At 46.5% G+C, this 27,607-nt stretch overlaps 1 protein-coding gene across 4 annotated transcripts in view; it reads right to left on the reverse strand.

Annotated features, from left to right (window-relative positions):
• The window catches only part of utrn (utrophin), a 274,917-nt gene that overhangs the window by 94,810 nt on the left and 152,500 nt on the right, over window positions 1-27,607 (reverse strand). For all 4 annotated transcript variants that reach the window (XM_080744640.1, XM_080744641.1, XM_080744642.1 and 1 more), the window contains exon 56: window positions 5,047-5,219. In XM_080744640.1, the coding sequence (XP_080600766.1) occupies window positions 5,047-5,219 (173 nt within the window). The remainder of the gene's footprint in view (window positions 1-5,046; window positions 5,220-27,607) is intronic.

Consider the following 27,607-nt stretch of genomic DNA (forward strand, 5'->3'; position numbering starts at 1 on the left):
GCGCAAAACCACCAACCAGTCGCATGATAGCCAACCAGCCTTTTATAACTCTATGGTCAGACAACAACAAGCATCAACTTCCCCCCATGAGCAGCATGCATACATGTATAGTATGCATAGCGTTGCTTGTCCCCGTGGATTTTCATTTACAAAGCAATCGGATGGAAGTGTGGACAAAAGCACGGTTTTGTGGAGGCTGTCTAACATTAGCATAGAGGTATTAGAACGTTAGCATGGATGCTAACGTAAAGTCTGCTACTCTACGGAGTTCTCCTTGAAGCTGATCTACAAGCTCACACCACGTTGCGTCCACAATGCGTTGTGAGTTTGTAGATTGGTTATTTTCGGTCATGACCACACATTCTATGGGACTGATGATCACTGCCAAGGCGATTTAAGCCTGTTTAAAGTTATCATACACCAAACAACTAATCATTGCTGATACTGTATGCTAAAAGATAAAGGAGTGATGATATGATACAATACATGATTTGAATTCCTTAGATATACATGACAGAACTCACAATACAACTGTCAGAGCTTTTCAGACTCGACTCTGACTCGAGGGCATCTCTGTCTGCTGTTACACACATGCTGTCAGCAGCACACAGTTGAAAGCTAGCTGCGTTACAACAGTGACGCCACTCAATGTAAGATTCAAAGGATTACACTCAATTTAGATCAAGCACCAAAAATGATCGTATACCAAAACACAATCGTTCAAATGAATTGAATTTGAGGAACACTGATGCACAAGTGCATTTGTTTTTAATAAATAATCTTCTGATGTGCTGCTCATAATTTTCAGGAAATTACCATCATAAATACAACCGATAAAGAAAGCAAGAAATAAATTCTTACTGAATACTAAATTAAAACAGCCTCTGTACACTGAAACTCTACCAAATGAATCAGCCACAAGCTGACAGAGTGTGCGACCCACTTAATACATCTAGGATTCCCTGCTAATTGTGTAGGTGGTGCTGGGCTTGTGTTAATGTGTCTTCATAAGTGCTTTGTTTTGATAGCTTCTGAAAGTAATGAATCCAAGCGCTGTGTACACACGTTGTTTCGTTGCTGTTCTTAATTACATACATATATGTGCTTTAATTATGGCATAATGAGGCTGTATACTGAACACCAAAACATGTGCTGTGCTCACTCCCATGCAGACCCGCATACAGTGCTAACATACAGAGCACAACACAAGTCCTCTCCCATGGGCATATACTGTAGTGAATCAGTGGTTAGAAACAGCATGTAATGGAGCTACGATTAATGAAACTCAATCTCATCTTTCTGCATTTCTATAATTTTTCTTCACTGTCTTCATTTAACATTTAATCACCCCTCGGGCGGGCGCGCGGCGCACGCGCGCACGCAAGCACACTCTCACACACACGTCTGTGTCATCCACCATTATCTTGACCTGCATCCATTTATCTTTCTGTAACGCCTCAACTCAAATCTCTTCAGCCTCTTTTACTGCATACAGTAACTCCCTCTTTATGACCCAGTGCATCTCTTGAATTTGAGCATCTTTCTAACCTTGCCCCCTCAGCTTGTTGCCTGGCCACGCCGTTTCTCTCCACACACACTCACCGTACACTGCCGCTGCCTCTCACTTTAACCATAGCATCCCAATGTCATAATACAGTGTGTGTGTGTGTGTGTGTGTATGTGTGTGTGTGTGTGTGTGTGTGTGTGTGTGTGTGTGTGTGTGTGTGTGTGTGTGGGGGGGGGGGGGTATTAAAGAATCAAATAAATACAAAATAACATACACATGCGTTGTAAATTGAGTGCTTAATCACCCTGACAATCTCTTATTTATTCACGTGACAGTTGTGGCCTGCTGTGCCCTCTGAGTCTGCAGGTAAGTTGCTAACTGGTCCCACAATGTCAGGCTCCCCAACCTACCAGAAGCTTACATACTTACTTATTTTTGCTTACTTTTATCATCTTCCTGCTCCATGGCTTCTCAAACTGTTTTTATTTAAAATGCGGTGTGCATTAGCCCACAGAACTCCCTAACTCACAGAGTGTACTAACGGAACCAAGGATTCATTTGATTTACATTATTGTACACTTTCTGAGTTACACAGCTGTAAGGGACCATCCAGAACCCGCTCAAGGACGGCCCCACTGATGGAGAAAACTCAAGTTATTGTAGACGTACATTTCTGGTGAAGAAGGATCCAGTCAATATTAACTCATTCATTGCCTTTTCAAAATGGCCCCCAAGTTCCTCACTGCCACGTTCCTAAATTTCTAGTGCACGGATACATTCTTAGTGCACGGATCGTGCATGCCCATGCCTAGATACTTTTTCACAGCTTTCAAACAAAAAAATCCGCTTGGAAATCCGTTCAGGCATTCATGAGATAGAAGCCTTCAAAGTCAAACAAAACAAACAAACATGGCTGCCATTTTGAAAGATGTGTTTGTTATGGGGCTAAACATGCAATTTCGCGATTGCGATCATGCCTAATACATTTTAGGCATTTTTGAAAAAAGAAAAAAAAAATGGCTGCCAACTTGGGAAACTCGGGCCGTGGCAGTCTGGGGGTACTGAAATAACACGGGAAACTCGGGCCTGGCATTTATTAACTGAAAGTGTTGTTATAACATGCACATGAACCTGAACCTAAGTTATCTTATATATACATTCCTCCTATTGCCGCATCCCACTTCCAAGCCCATTAACGCCCCCTTTACATCCACTTCAACTCATTAGGTAGTCGTTGTCTAGGACGTAAGGAATACCGCCCCTAATCTATCATTGGCCCCACGTTGCCATGGTGACCGGTGATTGGCTCGTATTCCCAGCTATGGGACCGGCGGATCCAATTTCAACCGAGGGGGGCGTAGCCAGAACACACACACACACACACACACACACACACACACACACACAAATAGCTAATAGTTAGCTCACAACTTTCCACTTTTCTCTTTCACCTCAATCGCAGTAACATCCGTATACACCACGTCATCGCATCACCAATACGTTTTATTTTTTTCAAAACTTTTTTTTTTTCCTAATTTTTTTTCTCAAAAATTTTTTCTCAAATTTTTTTTCTGAAAACTTTTTTTTCTCAATTTTTTTTTTCTCAAAAATCTTTTTTTCTAAATTTTTTTTCTCAATTTTTTTTTTCTCAAAACATTTTTTTTCTCAAGAATTTTTTTTTCTCAAATTTTTTTTTTCTCAAAATCTTTTTTTCTCAAAAATTTTTTTTCCTCAATTTTTTTTTTCTCAAACATTTTTTTTTCTCAAAAAATGTTTTTTTCTCAAAAAAAACACCGATAGATGCAACGCGGCGACCTAGAGGGGAGGCCGGCGTAGCCGGCCGACCTTCTAGTTCTAGACATTTCTGGTGAAGAAGGATCCAGTCGATATTAATTGAAAGTGTGGTTATAACATGCACATGAACCTGAACCTAATCTGTTCAATGTATTCATTGATGCACGCAAAAATAAGTAAACACACCATATGACAAACACCATATTAAAAGAACAGATTACAGAACTCTAAAAACCACTCGACTATAAAAGTCAAACAGGAGTGGGAGAAGGAATCGGGCATTCTAACTCAAGGGCTTGGCGGGAATTCTCCTGGAAGAATACAATACGTTATTTATTACCCCTAAACTGACACGGTCAATGTTGGAGGCACTGTGGTAATACTGTATCTGGGGAAAATCCCAGGTTGAACTGATGACCATGCAGGACATATATCTGTATAAAATCATTTTGGTTGCTTGTAAGAAAGCCATCCCCTGGAAGTGGCTAGTGGCCTCAGTGCGAAAGTGTGGTTATAACATGCACATGAACCTGAACCTAATCTGTTCAATGTATTCATTGATGCACGCAAAAATAAGTAAACACACCATATGACAAACACCATATTAAAAGAACAGATTACAGAACTCTAAAGACCACTCGACTATAAAAGTCAAACAGGAGTGGGAGAAGGAATCGGGCATTCTAACTCAAGGGCTTGGCGGGAATTCTCCTGGAAGAATACAATACGTTATTTATTACCCCTAAACTGACACGGTCAATGTTGGAGGCACTGTGGTAATACTGTATCTGGGGAAAATCCCAGGTTGAACTGATGACCATGCAGGACATATATCTGTATAAAATCATTTTGGTTGCTTGTAAGAAAGCCATCCCCTGGAAGTGGCTAGTGGCCTCAGTGCACCACCTACCAAAGAAGATAGGATTACAGTAGTCAACGAGATAGACTCTGTAGAGACTGACCTTTTCTCTTAGGATAGTGGAACGGTATGTGAAGAACTGGAAGAAATCTTGTAACGCCTACCTCAACACATTTTTTATTTTATTTTAATTTTACAATATTTTTACTTTACTTTTTATTTTGCACGTGCCTTCTTGTGTTTTGTTTGTAGAATTTTCTACCTGAAATAAAAATCACAACCCAAGGTCCCTAACAGACCCTTGAGATACATGAGTCATGCTTCTGTCATCAATAAGACCATGTTGGCGTTTCATGAAATCAATGGTGTGTAGCATCCAGTCAATATATTCTAGGAGAGGTTTTACAAAGTGAGGTGCAGTAGTATATCAATAATATTGTGTGTAAACAAGTTTCTACGTTGGCCTTGGCCAACACCACCAACAGTACAGTAGGTCTTGGTGTGTTGAGTGGGGAAAAACACCTCCGCCCCTTGTAGATGTTTTTTGGCCTTGTGGCAACTCTACTACTTGTTGTTCCAAAACCCGTAGTTGTGATTCACGACGCGTGCATTTATTGCAAACATGCACCGACTCTCAACACTTCGCTACAGGTGAGCTTGTAGATCTGCTATTTGCAGTGCATATGCTTCAATAGAAGACATGCTGGCTTCTGGAAATCAAATGACTGAAATCAGTCTGAATACACACAAACACGAACACATGGCTCCCCCATTCTACCATTGGGCAATGCAGTTCTAACAGACAATGGAGATACCAGAAGGATAACCAAAATAAAGTATCTACGCTCTGATCAATAACATGAAAAAAAGTGTTTTATTTACTGACCGGATGTTGGCCGACTTTGTCTTCAGGTCGCTCCAGCGCTGGTTCATGTCGTCCAGTCTGTGCTGGAGGAACACGGCCTCCTCGGAGCTTCCCAGGGCCTTGACCATTTTGGACTTGTTCCCATCCACATTCTTGTAGATGTCATTGTGGGCATCGATCTCTGCCTGGATGTCCTGTAAAGGTGCAAAGACAGAGAAAGGGTGTAGAACTGTAAAACCAGGACATTTTCTACCTTTAACACAAATCTATTATGGCCAGCGTATGGCAGAAGAAGGGATAAAGCAGAGTTCAGTTTAGGGCAATCACAATCATGAAACTTTTGTTGATGATTAATTGTCACACAAATAATTTTGATTAACGATATAATTAGCCAGTAGCTATGCCCCTCCCCTAAAAGCTTTTGTCCAATGCTAGCTTAGCAACCGGCAGCTTGCCAAGGCTGTTGCCAAGGCAAACCTTGGCAAGCAGGAAGTTATTCTAAGCTAGCATTGGACAAAAGCTTTTTGGGAGGGGCATAGCTACTGGCTAATTGTGTTTTAGTTTTAACTTGAATACAAAATTACATTCCTGTTTGCCTTTTAGGCTTTGTGAACAGAAATTGGACAGGGCAGACAAGACAAATAACTTAAATGGACAAAGAAATGATTGACAATGACTAGTACCAATAATAAAAAATAAATAATGTACTATAGTAAAAAATGAGCCAAAATAGTGGAAATAGTCGATTTACAAGTGAGCTTTTATATCGGCTATTTCCACTAGTTTTGAATATATTAATACAATAGATTAATTCTTACAGATGAATGGAAACGACAATTATGCAAAATAATTGCAATTATCTCAAATTATTGCGGTCAGGCGATGACATAATTGTGACCGGCCTAGTTCAGTTTGGAGAGAAAAGGGAAATCACATGGTGGGGAGAGTTTGGTAGGCACTCAGAGCTGATTATCAGTGAATAGAGGATGATGGGAGCTGCGGTTATGGACATTTCTGCAGGCGCTTTGCCACGCTCACACGCCCTGCATAGCGTCACTGTTGGGTGGAGACCCAGTATGTCCAAAACCTCTACTTTTCAGGAAATGGAACTTTGTCTGAAATTTTGAATATTGTAGATCTGCAAGCTCCAGCTTGTAGATAGGCTCTCGTACAATGAAGTAGGGCATTAAGTGATAAAAAACATTCAAGTATAGAGATGTGAGGTTTCTTCCCGACAACCAGAGGGAAAAGGAGAAGTTAGCATTTCTCTAAAAGTGCTCTATCTGCACTTTTGGAGGACGTAAACAAATATTCTTCTCCTAAGTCATTGACTGGAACACCCACTCCCACAACCACCAGTACATCCAGCAGTAACTCCCTAGAGCACTATAATGTGATGGAATGTGATGCTGGGTCTCGCCTAAAGCACACTGCTCGGTTCATGCTGTGATACAGGATGACGTTGGCACTAGATCTTCGGTCTCTGTGTGTGTTTCTACTGTATGTGTGCACCAGATAGAGGGGACCCGGCACTCCTGACGCTGCATACAAAGCCCTTTAAATCAGCATGTCCCAAGTCGTCCGAGAAACAGTTTTATTATGTGGTCGCATCTCAAGGAGGCTTGGGGTGTTTGTGTGTCTAAGGATAGAACCACGAGGGAGACTGATGCAAGCAGAGCATCCTGTCGAACGTTTTATTTTTAGACGCACAATACTGCTTCGTTTATCTCTCTCTCTCTCTCTCTCTCTCTCTACTAGAACTCCCTTGTGTTCAGCCCATTTTCAGCATGCAAAGAAATACTGAAATACATTCTCAAATGGCTTTTGTTTAATTCATGATTGGGATTTGCATACGTAGTACATGATATACACAGTATGCATGTATAGCAACCAACCCCCAATTGTACACACATGCACTCTCATTGCAAACATCACCCAACGTGATCCCAAGCTGTTACCAAGCAGTCAAATCCTCAGTGTTAAACGCAGAGACTGGGGACAAAGGGACCCCTAAGGGGCTATTCGGGTATATTTCTACACTTTGAGTTCGTACACATGTCCTTACAGTTGGTAAACAATACATTGGTGTCATACATCACATATAATATGTGGACCTACTCCTCCCACGGAGACGGTGAAGCAATTAGGGTAGTGGTTCCCAAACCTTTTAGCCTGTGACCCAAAAGAGATATTAGACGTATGCCCGGGACCCATATCAGTGAAAACAGCAGATCTACAAGCTTTACAAAGCGTCACTTCGCGTCACGTTGTGAGGGGCTACTTTCACTACTACGTACTGTAAATATTTGTGTTCTATTTTTTGGAATTTCTTAGATTTTTCTTTTATTATTCATGGAATTAATCAAATCATTGCATTTTCTTTTTGTGTTTTTTTTAATGTTTTGAAATAATAATAATTCAAAACTAAACATAGGAAACAAAAAATGAAGGGACCCACAAATATTTGTCCGACCCAGTGTTTGGGAACCAGTGAATTAGTGCTTAAAGGGGACCTGTCACCTAAAGGGTTACTGTCACTTTAAGGATCATCTTAAAAACAAGTTAATAGTTTATGATGTCATTGTGGGGATGCGCAATTATAAGCCAATCAAATTAATTGTCTGTATAGCCTGACTGTATGACTACTTACTGTACTGGTCAGCTGTTGTTGGGCAGATTACACTGTGACAGTTTCAGACTGTTTCAGGATCCACACTGGAGAGAGACCACATGACCTACTGTATCTTATAATTTCGGGGCGTGACAGCGGACCTTTAAGAGTCTTGCTAAGGGACACATTTCGACATTTACTGGCCTGGCCTGGAATGGTACAACCAGGGGCTCTGGCTCCCCAGACTGGCACACCAACCACTCAGCTATGGCCAACCCCACTTGGGATGAGCAACGGGTGGCAAACGGCGGCATGTGACCGGCCTTTAACGCGTGATGGCAGTTAACTCCCTTGCAAAACATTAACTTCAAAACACGACCCAGACAGTCATTACAGGACAACAACAACAACAAAAGTAAAAACCGTCCCTCGTCCGTCTGGTCAGCAGCCCGGCGGCGACGCAGCTGGGTTTCTTTTTTCTCTGAACAGCCAGCTGCTGGCAGACATTTTTTTTTGCAAAAGATTCAAGAATGCAGTACGAATGCCCCTCTGCTGAGATCGCAAGGTTAACAATCGCACGCTGGCTCATTTTGACAGCTTACACAAATCCAACACTAGGGAAAGGTCATGAGACAGATGGAGAGAGAAAGAGAGAGAGAGAGAGAGAGAGAAGGGTTGGGGGGGGGGGGGGGGGGTATAAAGAGAACCTTACATGATGCCACACACACACACACACACACACACACACACACACACACACACACACACACACACACACACACACACACACACACACACTATTAAACAGACACACACACACACTATTAAACAGACACACAAAGGCATACATTCATGTACAACGCTGGCATTTAAATCCTATGGATGGAACCCACTGAAAGACTACTTTGATACAGAGGTATATGCAGAGGTAAGTGTACCCTGAGTTGAGGTAGCTACCACAGAACGCTGACAGATCATGCACAGGCACACACATAAACACGCGTGTACCACAGCATCACACGTCTCCTAACAGGATGCTTCTGTTCCCCACAAGCCCATGTTTTATTCATGGCTTCAGATGAAAATATTTTCAGATGAAAATATCACAATGACAACGTCAGTCATGTTTTCCCAATGAAGTTAAGTTTGAGCACAGGCTAATGAATAATGAGTGTTGTGAATGCCAATCATTAGTTTCCAACTCGGCACAGCGAATATCATCTCCGCAAAGATAAAACACTTTTGATTTTTTAGCCTCTCGCTAATGAGCACACTGGAGATGGGGACAAGATGGACTGATGTGGTGAAGACACACGTCCTGAACACTGTGGATGCACAGGAAAACAAACACACTCACACGTGCGCGCACACGATACGAAAGGAAACAGAGAGGGTAATGGAATTTGGATCCCATACACAGAGTAATGAGCAGTGGAGATTGGTCGGCTCTGGTCTGGTCAGAGCAACGGCAGAATGTGACTGTGAGTGTCGCCCACAGGAGACCGAATTTAAACCTACTGTATTTTTGGTGTTCACAGGCAGCAATGAGTTTAGTTCCAAGCGATATTCTGCCTCTGCTGAGATGCCCACATGCATACTGTACATATAGTACTATGAACACTCTCTCTCACACACACACACACACACGCACACACAACAAACATTTGTACCTGAACTAAAGCAATTGAATTTAAGCAAGCCTAGAGACATACTGCACCCGAGTTTGGAAGTATCAACCCAATAGAGTTATATATAAAATAGAGGACGGACAGCCCGACCACCAGCTATTCATTTCAATGCAGGTTGCTCAGTGGCGTTTTGAAACACCCGGAAGTAGCAGAATCCAGGTGCATTGTGGGGAAATTTGGCTCATCTGGATGAGCCATTTTTTGTTATGTCGAGACGTAATTACGTCACCAACGTCATGAACGTTGAACAACGTCCATTGAACCCCATGGCAGACCCCAGCGGCGTGCTCTTATGCTCGTGCATATATTTCACCCTACCTTTGGCCAGTAGGGTTAGCCGCTTCAATATTTACAAACTTTTCTGGGGGCTTGATCATCCCACACACGTAACACATAGGAAGCACTACTGTACAGTGCCATGCATTGTCAGCACATACAGTACATTATGTGGACAGCATGCAAAAAACGAGGCCCTTCACCGTTTACTAAGCAGTGCCGTGCTCAAAAGTCTTATCTCCGAAAATAACTAAATGTCTTCCCTGACACATTTTCGAAGACAATTACGATAAAGGCTTGGAGTGACAAAGCGTGTCCTGTTCTATGCTATACGCCTCTTTCCAGATTTAAATTGGCCTCTCTCTGCATGGTAGCACTCTTTAATAACTAGCAGCACAGGCCAGAACAGATTCATTCCATTTTAATGAGTCCAATAATGACTGCACAGAACTCATAAAGTCCACTGCACTACTTGACACCACGGGGTGAGAGGGAGAACGAACGGTGTGCATGTGCGTCTCCACGCTATGTGTTGTGCATGGTCCTTGTTTAAATCAAACATTTTGTTGGCAGACGTTGGCCCTCTACTTGTCTACGTATTGTGAATGTTGTCTTTTAACCACTGCACAAAAAAGATCCGAAAGGAAAATAAAGTACTTAGTTCTTCTTAATATCGTCAGTTCAATTGTTATCTACCTGCTCAAAATTCCCCAGCAGCTCCTGCAAACTGAAGTTTAAGCCAATCATGTTCGAGTGTGTGGCCCGGCTCCTCCCACGCTCTCCGGCCACTACATCTTCTATGAGGTCAAACGTGTCAAAGGGCAAGCAGGGGTCGGCGTGGATGGGGAAGTCCTCCGGTGGTCAAAACAAAGCGAGTCAAGGTCAAGGCTCAAATCAAGGTCAAATCCTGCACTTGAACAACAGACAATCCCCAGAGTCAAACTACTACAAAACACGGCTTCTGTGAGACGTTTGTACACAAGAGGGTCAAATCCAGGTCGCAGTCCCAAAACCGGCGACATAAATGCCTCACACATCCCTCGGCAGTGACGGTGCACATGTGTGTTTGCTCGCCAGATCTGACCACATGGTAGTAGCATCCTCTTTGAGGCAGCACTCAGGCTGAGGGAATGGACAGATATCGTGCGGTCATGCTTCAAAGTCCAGGGGCTTCCTGACATACAGGAAGGTGATCACGCCGCCTGAGATCTGACCAGGTCACAGTCAGAGATGGAGCTCCAGAGGCCAGGAATGGAGCTCTGAAGTTGGAGAGGGATCCTGGGGGTTGGAGACAGGTCCGGAGAGAGTGATGATAACAGTTGGGAGTCTTGAGGAGCAGTAGACTGATGAGAGGGCTTGTGAAGAGAGCTCCACTTCTCTTTGAACTGTTTTTCTTTTACGCCCACTTCTCCATGCTTCCCTTACTCCACTTCCCCCCCCCCCCCCTTGGGGTATAAAGGAAGCTGTTTACACTCCGTCCGAAGGTCCAACCCAGGGTAAGGCAGGAGCGTTTGTTATCAATTACCCAGATAAACAGCACTCTGTCCCTTGCCAGTCACACACACACACACACTCACACACAGCTTTGTGGAGAGAAGTTCTGCACAAAGAGGCACATGGTCTACCCGCTCATTCCTCTCTCAGTAAAAGGAAACACACACACACACATGCACACACTGAAGGAGAGACAGAGCTGCCCCAGTACTTCCACCACCAACCCCCAGCCTGGCTTCGTTCCCCTCGCAACACTCCTAATCAGTCGGGCAGTCGGGCCGGTTATAGCTGAAGAATGTCTCCTTTTTTTTTTCTTTCTGGAACTCCAGCCTGCACCACATGTGTGCGCAGGAAAGGGCTCGCGTCTGCTGTGTCGCAGTCTCTGGTCAGTGAGTCGCAGGCTTTCACCGGGCTCTCGCACGCTGGAGCTCTGTCCGCTAGATCCTCTCCACAGGGGGGGCGAGGGGGTAAGGACGAGACGGCGGATCTTTGTTCCTGGGTTCACTTTCTCTTTCCTGACGAGTTGAGGAAACTTTGTTTGAGTTGTGTTTTCGTCTTCAAGTCCCCTTGCGGACACTCAAACTCCTGGGATATGAGCCTCTCTCTCTCTCCCGCTTTCTCTCTCTCCTTCTCTCTGTTGCTCTCACTTCTTTCCCTCTCTACCTCTGGTCACAGGCTCCACTCTTTCACACAGCTGTTTATTATTTTAATCAGTATCCTCCCTTTCCCTTCCCCTCCTTTCTCTCTCCCTCTTTCCTAAACACTAAACTAGGTTGACACACACACAGACACAGATACACACACACACACACACAGACACAGACACACACACTTCCTGAGGCCTACATTGATAGAGATGAGGGTGAAAAATGTAGTGTCAGAGAAATAGAGAAGCCCGTTTAGAGAGAGAGAGAGAGAGAGAGAGAGAGAGAGAGTAAGAGAGATAGATGGAGAAGAGGAGAGTAGAGAAACAGGGTGGATTTCAGAGGCTGAATGGAAAAAAAAGAACTGGCTGAAAGATGGAGAGGTAAAGGGGGATAGGGTACAAACAGAAGATTAAAGGAAAACCTGTGTGAGTGTGCAGGAGAGGGGGGGACCAAGTGTGCAGTAGACTTCAATAGAACACACTACCTGTCTAGCTGAGGGTTGACCAAGACATGTGGCTCTCACGTGAAAGGGGGGGGGGGGATTGAGAGAGAGAGAGAGAGAGAGAGAGAGAGAGAGAGAGAGAGAGAGAGAGAGAGAGAGAGAGAGAGAGAGAGATACAAGCAGGGCAGACATAATCAGTACCAGAGAGAGGCACTATGCATTCTAATAAAGAAGCTTTCCTCAAAGAACTTTCCTCAAAAAAGTTTCACTTCAAATCCCAACTCCCAAGAAGTGCTGTATGCGACAAGATGCAGTTCAGCTTCCCTATCCACAGTCTACGCACGCTACCCAGTGACATCGGTACTGCATTAAGAGTACTGTGACACCTAAAGAGCAAAGAGGAGAATGCTTTGAAGTCTATAAATGAAGGGGGGCTACAAGCTACATTGTTGGCCCTATGAGTTTAAGTACAGGGTCCCAGCCTCAAAAATGCATGCATTCCATATAGAGCAGTGGTTCTATACCTGTGGGTTGGGACCCCCAGAGGGTCCTCAAATTATTTTGGGGGGTCCCCACATGTTTAGTCTCAACAGACCGACATACAGTATGAGTGTATACAGGGTATCTGCACATTTATAATGTGACAATTTATGGACTTTAAAGACCTTTTTAGTACCTCTGGTCAAATTGTCAAACATTAGAGGCAGAAATTGTGAAAACAGCAGATCTACATGCTCACAACGTTGTGAGCATGTAGATTGGCTATTTTCACAATGGAATAGATCGAGTCAAACTAAATGTAATGCCAACTCCTACAATTCCTAGTGCCTGTGCAGGGTGGGGGCTCCCCAGTTAAAATATGATTTTTTGGGGGTCGCGGCCTGAAAAGGTTGAGAACCACTGATATAGAGAACCTATGCTTACTGTGGGGGGGGGGGGGGGGGGGGGGTAATCTTTGGTACGGCATTCCTAACAGAAGGTTAGACATGTGGTGTGCATCAAAGTCTCACACATCAGATGGCTGTCGACACGCTGCAATACAATGCTGCATATTCATAACCAGAACACTTTGAAGTGCGTTCCCCCTGATGAAGTGCGTTCCCCCTGATGAAGTGCGTTCCCCCTAATGTTTACACAAGGTATGCCTGAAAAAAAGCATGTTTGCTGCCCGAGTTCCTTTTTTTTGTTGGAAATGAGTACATTCAAATATTAAAAGTGTCCTCACTCCGCTTTAAATATGGGTTATGTGATTTGAGATTAGGGTATTTGATGCACTAAAGCCTGATTTAAAGCCCGACTTAGATGCATGCTGTGCACGCCATGCAACTAACATTTGCTAGCTCTACAATCTCAGCGTGTGGGCAGTACGCCACGTGGGAAGCTTGTAGATCAGCTAATTTCGGTTTACGACACAATGCACAAGTATGCTGTATAACTCAGGATCAACTTTGAAGAGACTGCCAGAGCAGTGAACAGATCTCTACAGAAATACACAGAGAAATGGGTGCACATTTGAAAATGTGCACGCACGCACGCACACACACACACACACACACACACACACACACACACACACACACACACACACACACACACACACACACACACACACACACACACACACACACACACACACACACACACACACACACACACACACACACACACAGAGAGAGCTCGGTACAGGAGGTAAACATTAGGCCACATTACTGTAGCTAAAAGGATTAGGACCATTACAGGGAAAAGAATGTAGAGCTGCAGAGAAGGGAAACTGAGATAGAGGGAGATTACTGAGTGAGAGGACACAAAACACGACAACGATGACGAGAACTGACAGGGGAAGTGGACTTAACAGTATAGGGACACAAGAGGGCGAGACCGTGAAGACAAAGCAATGACTGACAAGCGAGAGAGAGAGAGAGAGACAAAGCCAGAGAGAGATCAAGTGGGATAGAGAGAAATGAAAGAGAATAAGAGCACACCTGTACCTCCCAGCATGGGCCAGAGGGCAGAAAGAAGGGAGAGGGAGGAAGAGGAGAGGAGGTGGAAGGGCAGATCCGTGAGACGTGCTATCTCTAGAATCATACAGTAAGAGAGACAGGGCCTCCCACGCTCACACTTCCACAGAAAATGTGGATTACAGGTGCTATCTGTGGGCAACTGAAACCAACACAGCAGAAAAATAACAGATTGAAAGAGTCAAGCCAGGTTTATACTTATATTCGTGCGTCAGTGTGGCGCACCAGATATAGGCGGCGTGCAGTACAAGCTCGCAACGCCCTTCAGAGCTTGTAGATCTGCTATTCTTTGTTTTTTGACACAGGGTGCAACAAAGGATATCAAGCACTTAAGCGTGTGACAAGAGAGTGAGAGAGAAAAAGGCAGGGACGTGACTTTTTTGCCGTTTGTCGAAAAGAGGAGGAAATAAATATGTTACCATGAATATTTGTTTTATTTGTATACGTTTTCCCTTCCGTGAAATTGGGTTAATGTGACACTGCGTGCGCTGCACGACGACAGCAGCACTGAGCTGCTGACGTGCTGCACTTTTTGGGGTGCGAAACAGAGAATCTTTGAGAAGGAATGTGCTGATCCTGTTGTACAGCCTAGATTAGATGTCAGGAATTCAGTCGTTTGGTTTTTTTATTTGCTGTCATGCTTTGAGCAATGAAGTAGGAAACTGATACATATTATTCCACTATTGTTTCACTTTTCAGCCTTCCTAAGACTTTGGCAACTTATGTTGCACATAGGACCACAATTGGAAACAAGTCCTTAGATCTTTATGTTTTATCCTTTTAGCATTATTATTTTATAATTGTACCTCTATTTTGCAAACTGTTAATAAAGTATTCAAATAAATCAAACGCTGGATGTGTATGTAAAAGGTTCAAGTTGCTACATGAATGAGTGGGTTGCACATAAGCACATACTGTAGCTACCTGTAATGTCTATGTGTACGTCATTGTATGAAAATAACCTATTTCCAATGAGAAACCTTATGCAGTGCCTCAGTGTTTTCACTTGAAAAGATGTTATTTTTGGCGACATAGAATTATGTGGGTTTAAAGCTGCATCATCTCATCATGCAGGCGGTACTGAAAATAGATCTAATCCATTCACAAGCAAGACAGGTACAGCCAATGGCCTCGCTCATTGACTTGTAATACCATTTGAGTTGCAAGCTGACAGCGTTGAAATCATTTATAATATTATATTTTGAAATTACACGAAGTCATTGAATATTGATATGAAATATATTTTTGGTTTGGTAGTCGAATTTCAACGTAGCCAGTTCAGCTTAGCTTAGTTGAGTTGCAAGTCAAAGAGAACAGAACACGAATCTGCCAGAAAATGGCCTGGAGCATGGCTGTTGTAGAGAGCTGCTGGAAAACAAGACAAAGACGTCAATCACATAAAGTAGATGCCTCAAACCAAAGACAACAACTCTGGGATATAAGCTTAGTTCAGCATAACATCTGATCAATCCTCCACTAGGGAAGGGACGATATGAAAGATTCATATCACGATTATTGTGATAAAAGATTCACAATATTATCGCGATAATCAAAATCCATTATCCTGGGGCGGAACATTTGCCTATTATAAGTACCTTTTACCAATTACAGAGGGTTTAAGTGGTACCAGATATGCAGCTCGGCAAATAAAAGGTGAATTGATCCCAGTGCATGACGGAGGACGATTTCACGATAAACTAGAAGCAGTGCTCTTCCGAGCACAGGTCTCCACCAGGCTGTGCATCCTGGTGGTGCTACTGTATAATAGGCCAATGTAAAAAGGGTGGCATATGTTCTTCACCTTAGATCTTTCATGGCAATCGGACGCTGCATGCATGATTTGAAGCATTGTGTTCCAAAAATGTGTTTTGCTAAAGTCTACCTGCTGGTGGCGCTATAACAGGCCAATGTGAAAAAGGTAGCATTTGTCCCTTGACCTAGTGGGAATATGTGTGGCAAATTTCACGGTAATCGCAAGCTGCGTTGATGATTTGAGGCATTTTGTTCAAAAACGGAGCAATCCTGCAAACTTTGGAAGCCAATATTAGCCAATCAGGATGGAATATGAAATATCAGACGGATCGGACTTGATCACATGACTATAGAGATACTGAAAATCTCAAGGAGTAATATTCAAAAATGTGTTTTACATAAGTCGGCCCAAAGGTGGCGCTATAAAAGGCTGATGTGAGAAATGCAGGGCAAAGGTTTATCCTTAGCCTCTAGGGAGTGTGCTTACAAAGTTTGAAACTGATCGGTGGAGTTATAGGTAAAACCACAAATTGGCCTGTTATAGCGCCACCATGAGGCTGATTTAAAAAATTTGAAGTGGCATTTCTTCCTCGACCTAGTGGGAACGTGTGTGCGCAATTTCATGATAATTGCAGTTTGCGTTTGGGATTTGAGGCATTTTGTTCAAAAGGGCTCAATCCTACAAATTTTGGAAGCCAATCTTAGCCAATCAGGATGGAATATGCAAAATTGGACAGATCCGTGTCGATCACATGACTGTCGAGATACTGCCTACCGATTTGTAGGATTTTTGGACAAAATCTGTAAGAGTAGTGCACAGAAATGTGTTTTGCAAACATCGGCCACTAGGTGGCGCTAGAAAAGGCCTATTTGAAAAATTTAGGGCAGAGGTTCTAGATTGGCATCCAGGGAATGTGTGTGCTCACTTTGCCCCATGCCTTCGGCTGGTGGAGACAATTAAATCTCTGCGATATGATTTTCGTGAGTGTTGTTTTATCATGATAAACGATAACATCGCTTATCGTCCCATCCCTAACCTCCACGTGAACACTCTGTACGCCGATTTGCCTTTCAAAAGGACCAGCTCACATACTGCAATCAACATGGATTCATGTGACAGTGGTGTAAAGGAAATGAAGGGCAAGCATGAAAGAGTAAAAGGCCAGCGCAAACGTCAGCACCAGACTGTCTACCGGCGCAGAGCGCGGTATCAGACAGCCATCACACACACACCAACATTCCACAATAATAATTCTCAGCGTCTACCCACTGGACCAGTGAGATCACTTCCTGTACCCCAGGTTATCACTAGCCCACCTCTTCCTGTTGGGAGGACAACGCCCGGGGGTGGAGAAATGAAGAGTGTGATCTCTCTGTGTGTGTGTGTGTGTGTGTGTGTGTGTGTGTGTGTGTGTGTGTGTGTGTGTGTGTGTGTGTGTGTGTGTGTGTGTGCGCGCGCTCGTGAACACACACAAGAGAGACAGACTACCAGAGACAAGTGCTTCCGTACGGACAACAGAAATAAAAAACTGTAAAACTAAGACACACAGTGAATGTACAGTGAGCTTTTGTTTGTGTGCGTTACAAGACTCTAGTGCCCAGCAGCACTTGATAAATGCATTCCTGCTGATGCAAATAAGTGGGCCGGCTGTGCTGTATCAGTACTTTGCACTTGAGGCAATTACGCAGAACTGTCAATAGCGGGAACAAGACGTTGCTATCAGGCAGAAGCCTCTTATCTCCATTCGCAAATGAAAGCCCTACTTGATCATACTGCTGTATCACACAAAACTATCAAAAACAGATCTACTTATTTTAGCAAAGAAACATTATTTGAATGCCGAAAGAAAAGTTCCAGTTTTGGACATACAGCATGAGGTTTCTACCCGACAGCAACGAAGAGAACAATGGCTTGAGCAGCAGCACTGTAGCTATCCCTTGCAATGAGAGTTTGTAAAGAAACACTATCTGGCATTCTATCAGGTTGGTAGGTGAGGATGAATGGAGAGTGGGTGATTGGCAGCAAAGAGCTGCGCTGCAAAAGCCGTTTTGGTTGGTAGACCAAAACGGTTCTGCATTATCTGCATAGCTGGAGACGTACAGTATCTCTACTGTACATCTCAAGAAGTGGCATATATCAAAGCATTTCAGGACAATGTAGTGTATATGTCATAGTATATTAGAGAAACAGCACATTCGAGACGCGGAGCACTCGTGGTGCGGCACGGGGCGGAGCAAGCGGTCGGCACAACAACGTACTCCAGGCGGTGCGCCGCTCTATTGTCCACGACACTGCGAGCGGCTACCGAAGCCCCCCTGTATCCACGAAGCCCAAACGAGTTACGAGGCCCCCCTGGGTCCACGAAGCCCCAAGCGGCGCGAAGGCCAGCGGACCTTGGTCCTGCTCTTCGCCCCCGAGCGCCGCAGGCGCGAGTGGCCGCGAAGAGCGGGCCAGGGCCGCGCGGCCGGCGGAGCGCCGCGCGAGTTACGAAGCCGTGGTGAATGCAATCGTTATATTTATGCCCAGGCCGTAAGGCCTGGGCAAGCGCACGTTAAACGCCCTGTCCAAGTGACTACAATGGAGCTAATGGCTAGGCTAGGCTAGGCTAGGCTAGGCTAGGCTAGTAAATAAAGAGTAAACACTTCCGGTCTGCGGCGAGTTCAAAGCGTGACGCAACTCTCTTATATACACTCTGGTGAATGGCAGAGCAGTGGCTGACGTCGCCATCTGGTGGTGATTAGTGTGTGGTGAACGTCAAAACGAGTGCTCCTTGACAACTTTTACTGGTTTCTTGAACATACTGTAACATATATATTTATGTGTATACTGTATATATTTATGACATTTCTCAGTTCTCCATTTTTCATGTTGCTTCTGTATGAAACTGTATCTGAGCAATGCTTGCTTTCTCAGGGTCAAAACTGTCAGATGCGATGTGTGAAAATGCTAAAATGACCACATAAAAAAAGGATATGGTAGGAAATGTCAAAGCAATGAAACGTGGCCTTGTAACAGTGAGATGTTGAACTGACACCTGATAATGGAGTAAACCCATGTCTTTAGTGCTGAGGGTCAGCCAGGAGAAATCAACTAAATAACAAGAATATCACTGTACACACCAACTCTAATGTAATGGTTGTTTTAGTTTTTTGTTTTATAGTTTTTGTTATTACATTTCCTCAACATGAAATGTAGTCATCTACAGTTGGAAATGAAACCTGAAGAAATCCAAAAACATAATACATACAAGAAGTTGAATCTGTATCATTATCTAGCTCAGATGTAGTATACTGGAAGTTAGACTGAGATAGATGATTAAACATTAACAAGGAATGGGCCAGAGGCACACAAGCCTGCCTGTCATCTGCCACCAAGTCCCAAAACTCCACACACGGTGTACATTAAGCGTCATGCTTTATAAGGCTTCCTCTCCAATGTAAAGTGTATTAATAATTTAAAATGAAGGCCAATGTTTTGACAGCACGCTGCCATTGTCAGGGTAAAGCAGGCTGAACAACAGAAACATGCCTTGAGAAGACGGCTTCTCCATTTCTTCAATCTAAGACAAGGTGTGCTGAGATTATGAAAATGGTCTGACATCCATTTATTGACAGCAGACTTCCGTTAATATGACAGTTTGGGGTCAGATGACAGATGATTGTACTGGGGTATGGGGATCGATAATGGACCGGGAGTCATTCCCTGAAGATTGTCTACAATCACAAGCACAACATGCTACTCTGTTCAATTAGCTTCCCATTAGGGAAACTCATCTGGAATGCTGTTAGAGTGAGTATGCCTTTAGCCTCATTGTCCAAACCAATAATGAGCTACTGATTTTGCTGGGCCATTTGTGGATCGTTGTTGTCTAGGTGACACTTGCAAAATAACCTTAGGGCAGAGGTGAAATGAGGAGGTGCACATGTATTTTAAATATGTCATAAAGGGAGGTCAGAAGAGGGTATTATCACTATTAATTATCTGCACAGCATCGCTAAGAATCCACCGAATGTCCTCCACCTGCACTCACCTGCGATATTATTCAGATGTATTTTTCCTGAGCAGAATCAAGTGTGTACCCACAAGACTGGCATCCCTAGTACATACTAGCAGACCTGTTTTGAACAATCAAAAAGACATATTACCTGGGCACTCCAAAAATGACTACCCAGATAAAAAAGATGGAGCACTCAACTGGTCTGCACGTTCATTTATTAGAGCGACAGGGTGACTGACGTTTCGACGTTTAGTCTTCCTCAGAGTCAACCAGAACACTGAAAGGGGAGGGCCTATATATACCCTCCCCTTTCAGTGTTCTGGTTGACTCTGAAGAAGACTAAACGTCGAAACGTCAGTCACCCTGTCGCTCTAATAAATGAACGTGCAGACCAGTTGAGTGCTCCATCTTTTTTATCTGGGTAGTCATTTTTGAAGTGCCCAGGTAATATGTCTTTTTGATACATTTCGTCCTTGTTGAGCACCAACGAGTCCTTCTACCTGACTGCTGGCTGAAGCGCGCAGACATCTCCTACCTGTTTTGAACAATGCCTGTTTTGAACATGTCTTCCAAACCTGACAGCTGGGGTGGAGTAAAATCTCTTTCCGATTGAGTCTGAATCCAAAATAAATTCAAATATTTCTTCTAAGAATCGGTTTACAGATCTTTAAAAATAACTAATAACAACAGCTATAACAACAACAACAACACTAATGAGGAAAAAACACTTCCTGCATTGTTTGAATTGACAGTGAAATGATGTGAAACCTCGCAGAGGGCTGCCATTCAATTCTCCACAGCCTTGGTGGGTGGAACGGTAGGTTCCGTACGGAACCATTGTTTACTTAGATATGGAAGGATGACCTCCCACTTGGGTAATGACGCCCCCTGGCGATCATTCAGAGAAACTACTTCAGCTCCCGTACTAACGTAGGTAGGAAGGGCCTGTCACTCAAACCGGAGTGACCCGCCTCCAGGCTATATAAGCCCCCGGAGGCGGAAGTAACATCCTCTTAATACCACTCTCTGCCACATTCAGTGAAACAGAGGGGCATTACGTGGGAGGTCATCCTTCCATATCTAAGTAAACAATGGTTCCGTACGGAACCTACCGTTTACTGTCAATATTCCAGGATGACCTCCCACTTGGGATTCTTAAACTCCCCTCTAAGCCACAACCTACTCTCATACCCCCACACACCCCTCATACGGGTGAGCACAGCCCAAACGGGCGTGACCCATCACCCAGAAGGTCCCAGGCCCACCGGACCTGGGTGTGAAGGCATGAGAAAATAAGGAGAGACCCTGACAGACCGAAGTCCGCCTCATTCAACTAAATGAAAAGGACAAGTCCGCCTTATAAGTAAGACACACTATATAAGGAAAACACAGGGTCCCCCCAAAATACCCCAGGTGGCTACATGCCCACCTGTGGGAGGGGAAGATCCGACTCCTCTATGACGTAGAGGAGGCAACTGCACCCAGAACCGAATGCGCTAGCGAAGAGGATTCGATATCCAGGTGATAGTAGGCTGCAAAGGTAGAAGGCGAAGACCAATTCGCCGACACACAAATCTCCTGAACGGAGACTCCCTTTGCCAGTGCCCACGAAGTAGCCACACCTCTAGTGCTATGGGCTTTAAGTGCCGCCGGCACTTCCACACCCGCACTAGAGTAAGCCAGCCTAATAGCATCCACAATCCACCTCGAAAGAGTGGGTCTAGACACCGGCTTTCTGACAAGAACATTGCCCATTTCCACGAAGAGCTGAGAAGAAGCTCTAGAACCAGCAGTCCTGTCACAGTAGGCCTTCAATGCCCTGACAGGACAAAGGCAATTCAGCCGTTCATCCTCCACCGAGACAAACGGAGGAGGATGAAAAGCCAGAAGAACAACAGGCTCCTTAGGAACCACCATGTTCTTAGGAACAAACTTAAGATGAGGCTTGAGCAACACCTTGAGATCATTGTTCATAAACTGCATGCACTCCGCAGACACCGAGAGAGCTTGCAGGTCACCAACTCTTTTAGCCGTGGCCAAAGCCAGCAAAAGAGCCGTCTTGAAACTCAAAAGTTTCAAAGGCATCCCTACAAGCGGCTCAAAGGGAGCCCGACATAGGCCCCCTAGAACCACCTGCAGATCCCAAACTGGGAACAAAGACCTAGTCACCGGCCTCAAACGTTCAACTCCTTGCATGAACTTGATGACCTCCGGGACTTTAGAAGGTGCCTTGCCCGCCACCCCCAGGTGACAGGCATTAATAGCCGCCAAATACCCCCTAAGGGTAGAAAATGCAAGACCACTTCTCAAGCGGTCCTGCATAAATTCCAGAATTTCCTGGGCTGACGCCACATGGGCCACCACCGGTGGAACACGCGACTCACACCAGTCCTCAAAGGCATTCCACCTTCCATCATAAGACGCCCTCGTAGAAGGCGCCTTAGCACTCTGAATGGTAGCAACCACTTCAGAAGAAAAACCAGCTGCCAGCAGGTTTAACCTTTCACGTGCCAAACCCACAGGTCTAGGACCTGCAGGTCTTGGTGGAAGATCTCCCCCCTGGCCTGACTCAACAGATCCCTGCACTGAGGCAGCTGCCAACCCGGTTCGCAAAGGAGAGGGGCGATCGCCGACCTCCACGTGCCCTTGTAGGGAGCCACCAGGAGCATCTCCAGACCGAACCTCCTGACTCTCTCCAGAGTGGGTCGGATTAAGTCGAAGGGGGGAAACGCGTACAGTAGACCTCTCGGCCACGTGTGCGCTAAGGCGTCCAACCCCAAGGGAGGACTGCCCTTCACCGCGAAGAACAACGGACACTTCGTATTCTCCGCTGACGCAAACAGGTCCGCCACTGGCTGACCGAACTTGCGAAAAATCTGGTTCGCCACCCTGGGGTGGAGAGACCAATCCTCGTAGCGAGAACCTCCCCTGGACAGGAGATCTGCTCCGCTGTTGAGGAGACCTGGGACGTGTAAGGCCCTGATCGACTTGAGGCGCGACAAGCACCAAACCGTCAATTCTCGAGCCAGACGGTCCAGTGGCAACGACGACAGGCCCCCCTGTTTGTTGACATAAAACATGGCCGTCGTATTGTCTGTCCTGACCAGGACGTGACAATGCAAAATCCAAGGCTCGAAATGCTTGAGCGCCAGGAGTATAGCCATCAACTCCAAATAGTTGATGTGACGACCCCTCATCTCCAGAGGCCAAAGCCCCTGCGCTGTGCGCCCCTCGAAAGTGGCTCCCCAACCACTGAGACTGGCGTCTGTCGTGATCGACTTGCGGGAAACCACCTCGCCAATCGAGACTCCGCTGGTGAGGAACCCCTCCACCAGCCACGGAGACAGGGCGATCGCGCAGGAAGGGGAAACCGTAACCTTCTTGTACTTCAAGGAGGGCGGGATCCCGAGGGATAACATCCATCTTTGAAAAGGTCTCATATGAAACCTGCCCAAACGCAACAGATGTACTGCGGAAGCCATCATTCCCGTCAGTACCATGCAACTCCTGTAAGTGACCTCCTGGTCCACTTGAAAGGAGTCGAGACATTCCCGAAACCTGTCCACCCTCTCCTCTGAGAGACGGGCCGACATGTCGGATGAGTCCAGAAGGACCCCAATGAATGTAAGACGACTTGCTGGAGTCAGCATGCTCTTGCCGTGGTTGACTATGAAACCTAAGGCCTTCAGGTGAGCCAAAACCACTTGTGTGTGACGCGCCACTTCGTGGGCGGAGCTCGCTGAAATCATCCAATCGTCGATGTACGTCGCCAACCTGACGCCCTGCTGTCTCAGCGGGGCGATGGCTGCTTCGGTCACTTTCACGAAAACCCTCGGGCTCAGTGACAGACCGAAAGGGAGTACTGTGTACTCGTACAGGCGACCCTCGAAGGCGAACCGTAGGAATTTCCTGTGTGGGGGATAAATCTGGACGTGCTGATAAGCATCCTTCAGATCCACTGAACAGTGGAAATCCCCTTGCCTGACCGACCGTAACATGGTGGGTACAGTTAGCATCCTGAAAACGTATTTCTTCAGGTACACGTTTAGTGCCTTTAGGTCCAGGATGGGACGTAGCCCCCCCCCCTTTTTGGGCACCAGGAAATAACGGCTCCAAAATCCCATGCGGGATTGGGTCCTGTCCAGCTCCACTATAGCACCCTTGCTTAGCAAGGAGCTGATCTCTTCTCTCAAAAGATTTGCTTTTAAACCACGCGCCCTGGTATGAATAACCCTGCTCGAAAGCGGGGGTATGTCTGCGAACTGTAACCTGTAACCCCTGGTTATCGTTCGAAATACCCAATGGCTCGGGTTGCATAACTTCCACTGGCGCGCGCAGCGTGCTAGCGTGTTTTGAGCGAGAGAAACCCCACCACTGTGCTTCCGTGACGGCGGAGCTTTTTGGCGGCCGGACCGGAAGTGGGAGACCTGCGTATCCGTATCCGGAACACCCGGAAGCGGAGCGCATGGGTTCAATAGGCCGCAAGGCGGAAACACCTTCTGGTTGTACCGCTTGACTAGCGGAGCTTTTTGGCGGCTGGACCGGAAGCGGGGAGCGAGCGAATCCGTATCCGGTGAAACCGGAAGCGTTCGGCTTTCGCTCGATAGAGAGACAGGAAGAGCAAAACGATTCGACTGATAAGCAGATTCGCCCACAACTAAAGCATTCTCCCCTGACAGGGGAGGAACTTTTACGTTTAATTCCTGCTCTAAAGCCTTTATGCTTGTCCCTTGACACGGGCTCATAGTAGGCCGACAGAATTTCTGACTCATTGTTGAATTCATAGCATCGCCCACGCGAGGGAAAGTCCACTCGCGCGCATGAGGAACCATATAATTGTTTGACGTTAACATTACTGGTTGACGATAAAACCTGTGATTGATTAGATAGTCCTGACGGGACATCAACATTTCTACAGGAGACATGCATAATGGGGTCGTCTGTGCAAGTACGAGAGAGTTGGACAGAGGCAGACTTTGCTCTTTCAACATATTTATTCCCGATACAGGAGGCATAAACATTGGCATTTTCATTTCCCCGACGCGGGGTACAGAAAACAAACGCTCTCGCTTGGGGGGAAGGGGACCGAGAGACACCTCGGACCCCCGCCCCGACACAAACACCCTCTTCAAAGTGTCATTTCCGCTGTCCCCTGCCGCGGCCCCCGCGGTAAGAAGACGGCTGCCTATTATCCCTGGACGTGCGGCGCTGCTGAGCACGTTCGGGAACTACAACCTTGCTGCGGGGCTTGTCAGGCGCCCTGGCTGCAGATGCTCCCCTGGAGGAAGGAGAGTGCTTTTTATAAGAAGCAGAGCGGCCCCTCTCTCTGGTGCGGGAGGAGCGGGACACCCACCTAGCTTGCTGCGGTTCCTCCTGAGGCACTGTAGTGGACTCGACGATGTCCTTAGCCGCCTTGAAGAAGGTAACTCTACCCTGCAGCAGCTCCAAGCCCCCACCCATGAGGGTGGTGGGACTGTTCTCCATGTTAATGAGAGACTTGTACATCTCCCCGCGAGGACCTAGAGGCTTCTCGCCCACGTCCCTCTTAGGCTCGAGGTCGACATAGTCGAGCCAGCGGGCTCTCTCAGACTGGAGGTTGTAGTCCATGGACCTGCCCATCCACTTAACCGCATGCCAATTGACCTTCAGCATGATGTCAAATAAAGTGTTCAGTTCAGCTGTGTGCTCCCCCGTGGGCAGACCTTTGACCAGGTCCTTGGTGGAAGCGAGCAAGAGCTGGATTAGATTCAGGTCCTTAGCGGCCAGAGCAGCGGACCGGTAGGCGTTACGAGCCCTGTCCGACTGCAGCTTGTCCTCCAGGACAGTGAAACCCGGCGGGTTGGTGCCGACGGGGCCGATAAACGGCCCGTTTTTAGCCGTGCCTACATCCTTGTACTGGGGTCTGACGGAACCCAGAAAGGATTGTGCCAACAGGTGGTCCAGGTTAGGGCAGGTGGACATGCCTGCCTCCGCACCGCCAACCAAATCCAACACAGAAAAAGGCAGCTTCCTGGGGTCTTTGTGTGTCTTCCATGAGGAATGGAGGGCCTTGGTGAATCCTTTCACCAGCGGCAGCCTGGAGAGGACATACGGGGCGGGAACCGAAGGCTCCTGCCCGGGCATTTCGTCATCATCCTCGGCCTCTTCAGAGGGGAGAGGAGGTGGCAACTCCTCTCCAACTCTGGCAAGAGCTCTCATGTAGACCGTGAGATGATCCAGCATTTCTGCTGCAGAATCGACGCCCTCTGCTCCCGCTTCACCCGCTTGACTGGCGGGTGGAGGGGCAGTGGTGCCTGAGGAGGACTGGGAGCTCCCTGCGGCGTCCAGTTGACGTGCTGGAGCCGCAGGGGCATTACCTTTCACTGTGACCGTGAGTCGAGAACCATCGTCCTCGACGGAGTCCTCCTCCTCCTCGGCCGTGTATCCAGAGTATTCAGAACCAGAACCCTCGCTCTGACAGGAGCTCAGGTCCGACTCTCGCCTGAAAGTCTGGACTGTTTTGGTGATGCTCACGTTGAGGGGAACGTCCCCGACGGTCACATCCGAGCGTTTCTTTTTGGGCACCGCGCCCGAAGGGGAAAAGGCTACCGGAGGGATGTTAGCCTTCTTGGTCGCCTTCTTAGCGGCGACTTCACCAGACCCGCCAGCTCCAGTGACAGTGGAGCTAGCTGCGGTCGGTTGCGCGGCAGGCGGTGTCTCATGTAGCACGGCGCCATCTTGACTTGGAATGGCGCGCTGTTTGCCAAACGGATCTCCGGAAGGCAGCGCCGCACCTTGACCAACGGTGCGGGCCGCCTGGGGAAGGAAAGACTGGGCTGTGGGGTTGAGAGCAGTGGACCCACCTGGTGGAGCGCAGGCCCCGAGGCCTGCCCTGGCTAGGTAGAACCGGTGTACCAGTACATCGTGGTCGTAGGCCACGCAGAAGTCACAGAAGGGTCCTGCTCTCCCCTGAGGACTCAGTGCAGAGAAGGCGTGTGCAACGCCCATGCAGCCGACACAGAGAGGGTGAAGATCCTGTCCGTCGATGAGTCCTGGACAGCCTGGACATTGCCTCGGCAGGAAGGCCAGAGGATCCATGGCGAAGCACTGTAGCAAGAGTTAACAAGAAGCATACAAGCTAACAAGCTAACGGCTAAAGCTAGGCCACGCTTGATTCGGGCAGGGCCTGAACAAGCGGTAAGCAGTGTAGCTAACGTTAACAAATAGCAGACGAGCTAACAAGCTAACGGCTAATGCTATGCCACGCTTGCTTCGGCGGAGGCCTGAACAAGCAGTAATAATCCTTTGTTATAGAAGGAAATAACCGTCGTTTTAGGACGGGACAAGAATAAGTATTCTTAAGTACGGGTTAATTCAACACTCGCCGGTGGGCGACTCCAATGCCACCGCTTTAGGCTAATGCGCGAAGAATAATAATACAAAGGCTGAGTTTCAACTTATCTGAATGTGATATCGCAGAGAGTGAAAAGAGGATGTTACTTCCGCCTCCGGGGGCTTATATAGCCTGGAGGCGGGTCACTCCGGTTTGAGTGACAGGCCCTTCCTACCTACGTTAGTACGGGAGCTGAAGTAGTTTCTCTGAATGATCGCCAGGGGGCGTCATTACCCAAGTGGGAGGTCATCCTGGAATATTGACAGTAAACACCAACATCCATA

Source organism: Nannobrachium achirus, assembly GCF_963921795.1.
Source record: "Nannobrachium achirus genome assembly, chromosome: 16".
Classification (NCBI taxonomy): domain Eukaryota; kingdom Metazoa; phylum Chordata; class Actinopteri; order Myctophiformes; family Myctophidae; genus Nannobrachium; species Nannobrachium achirus.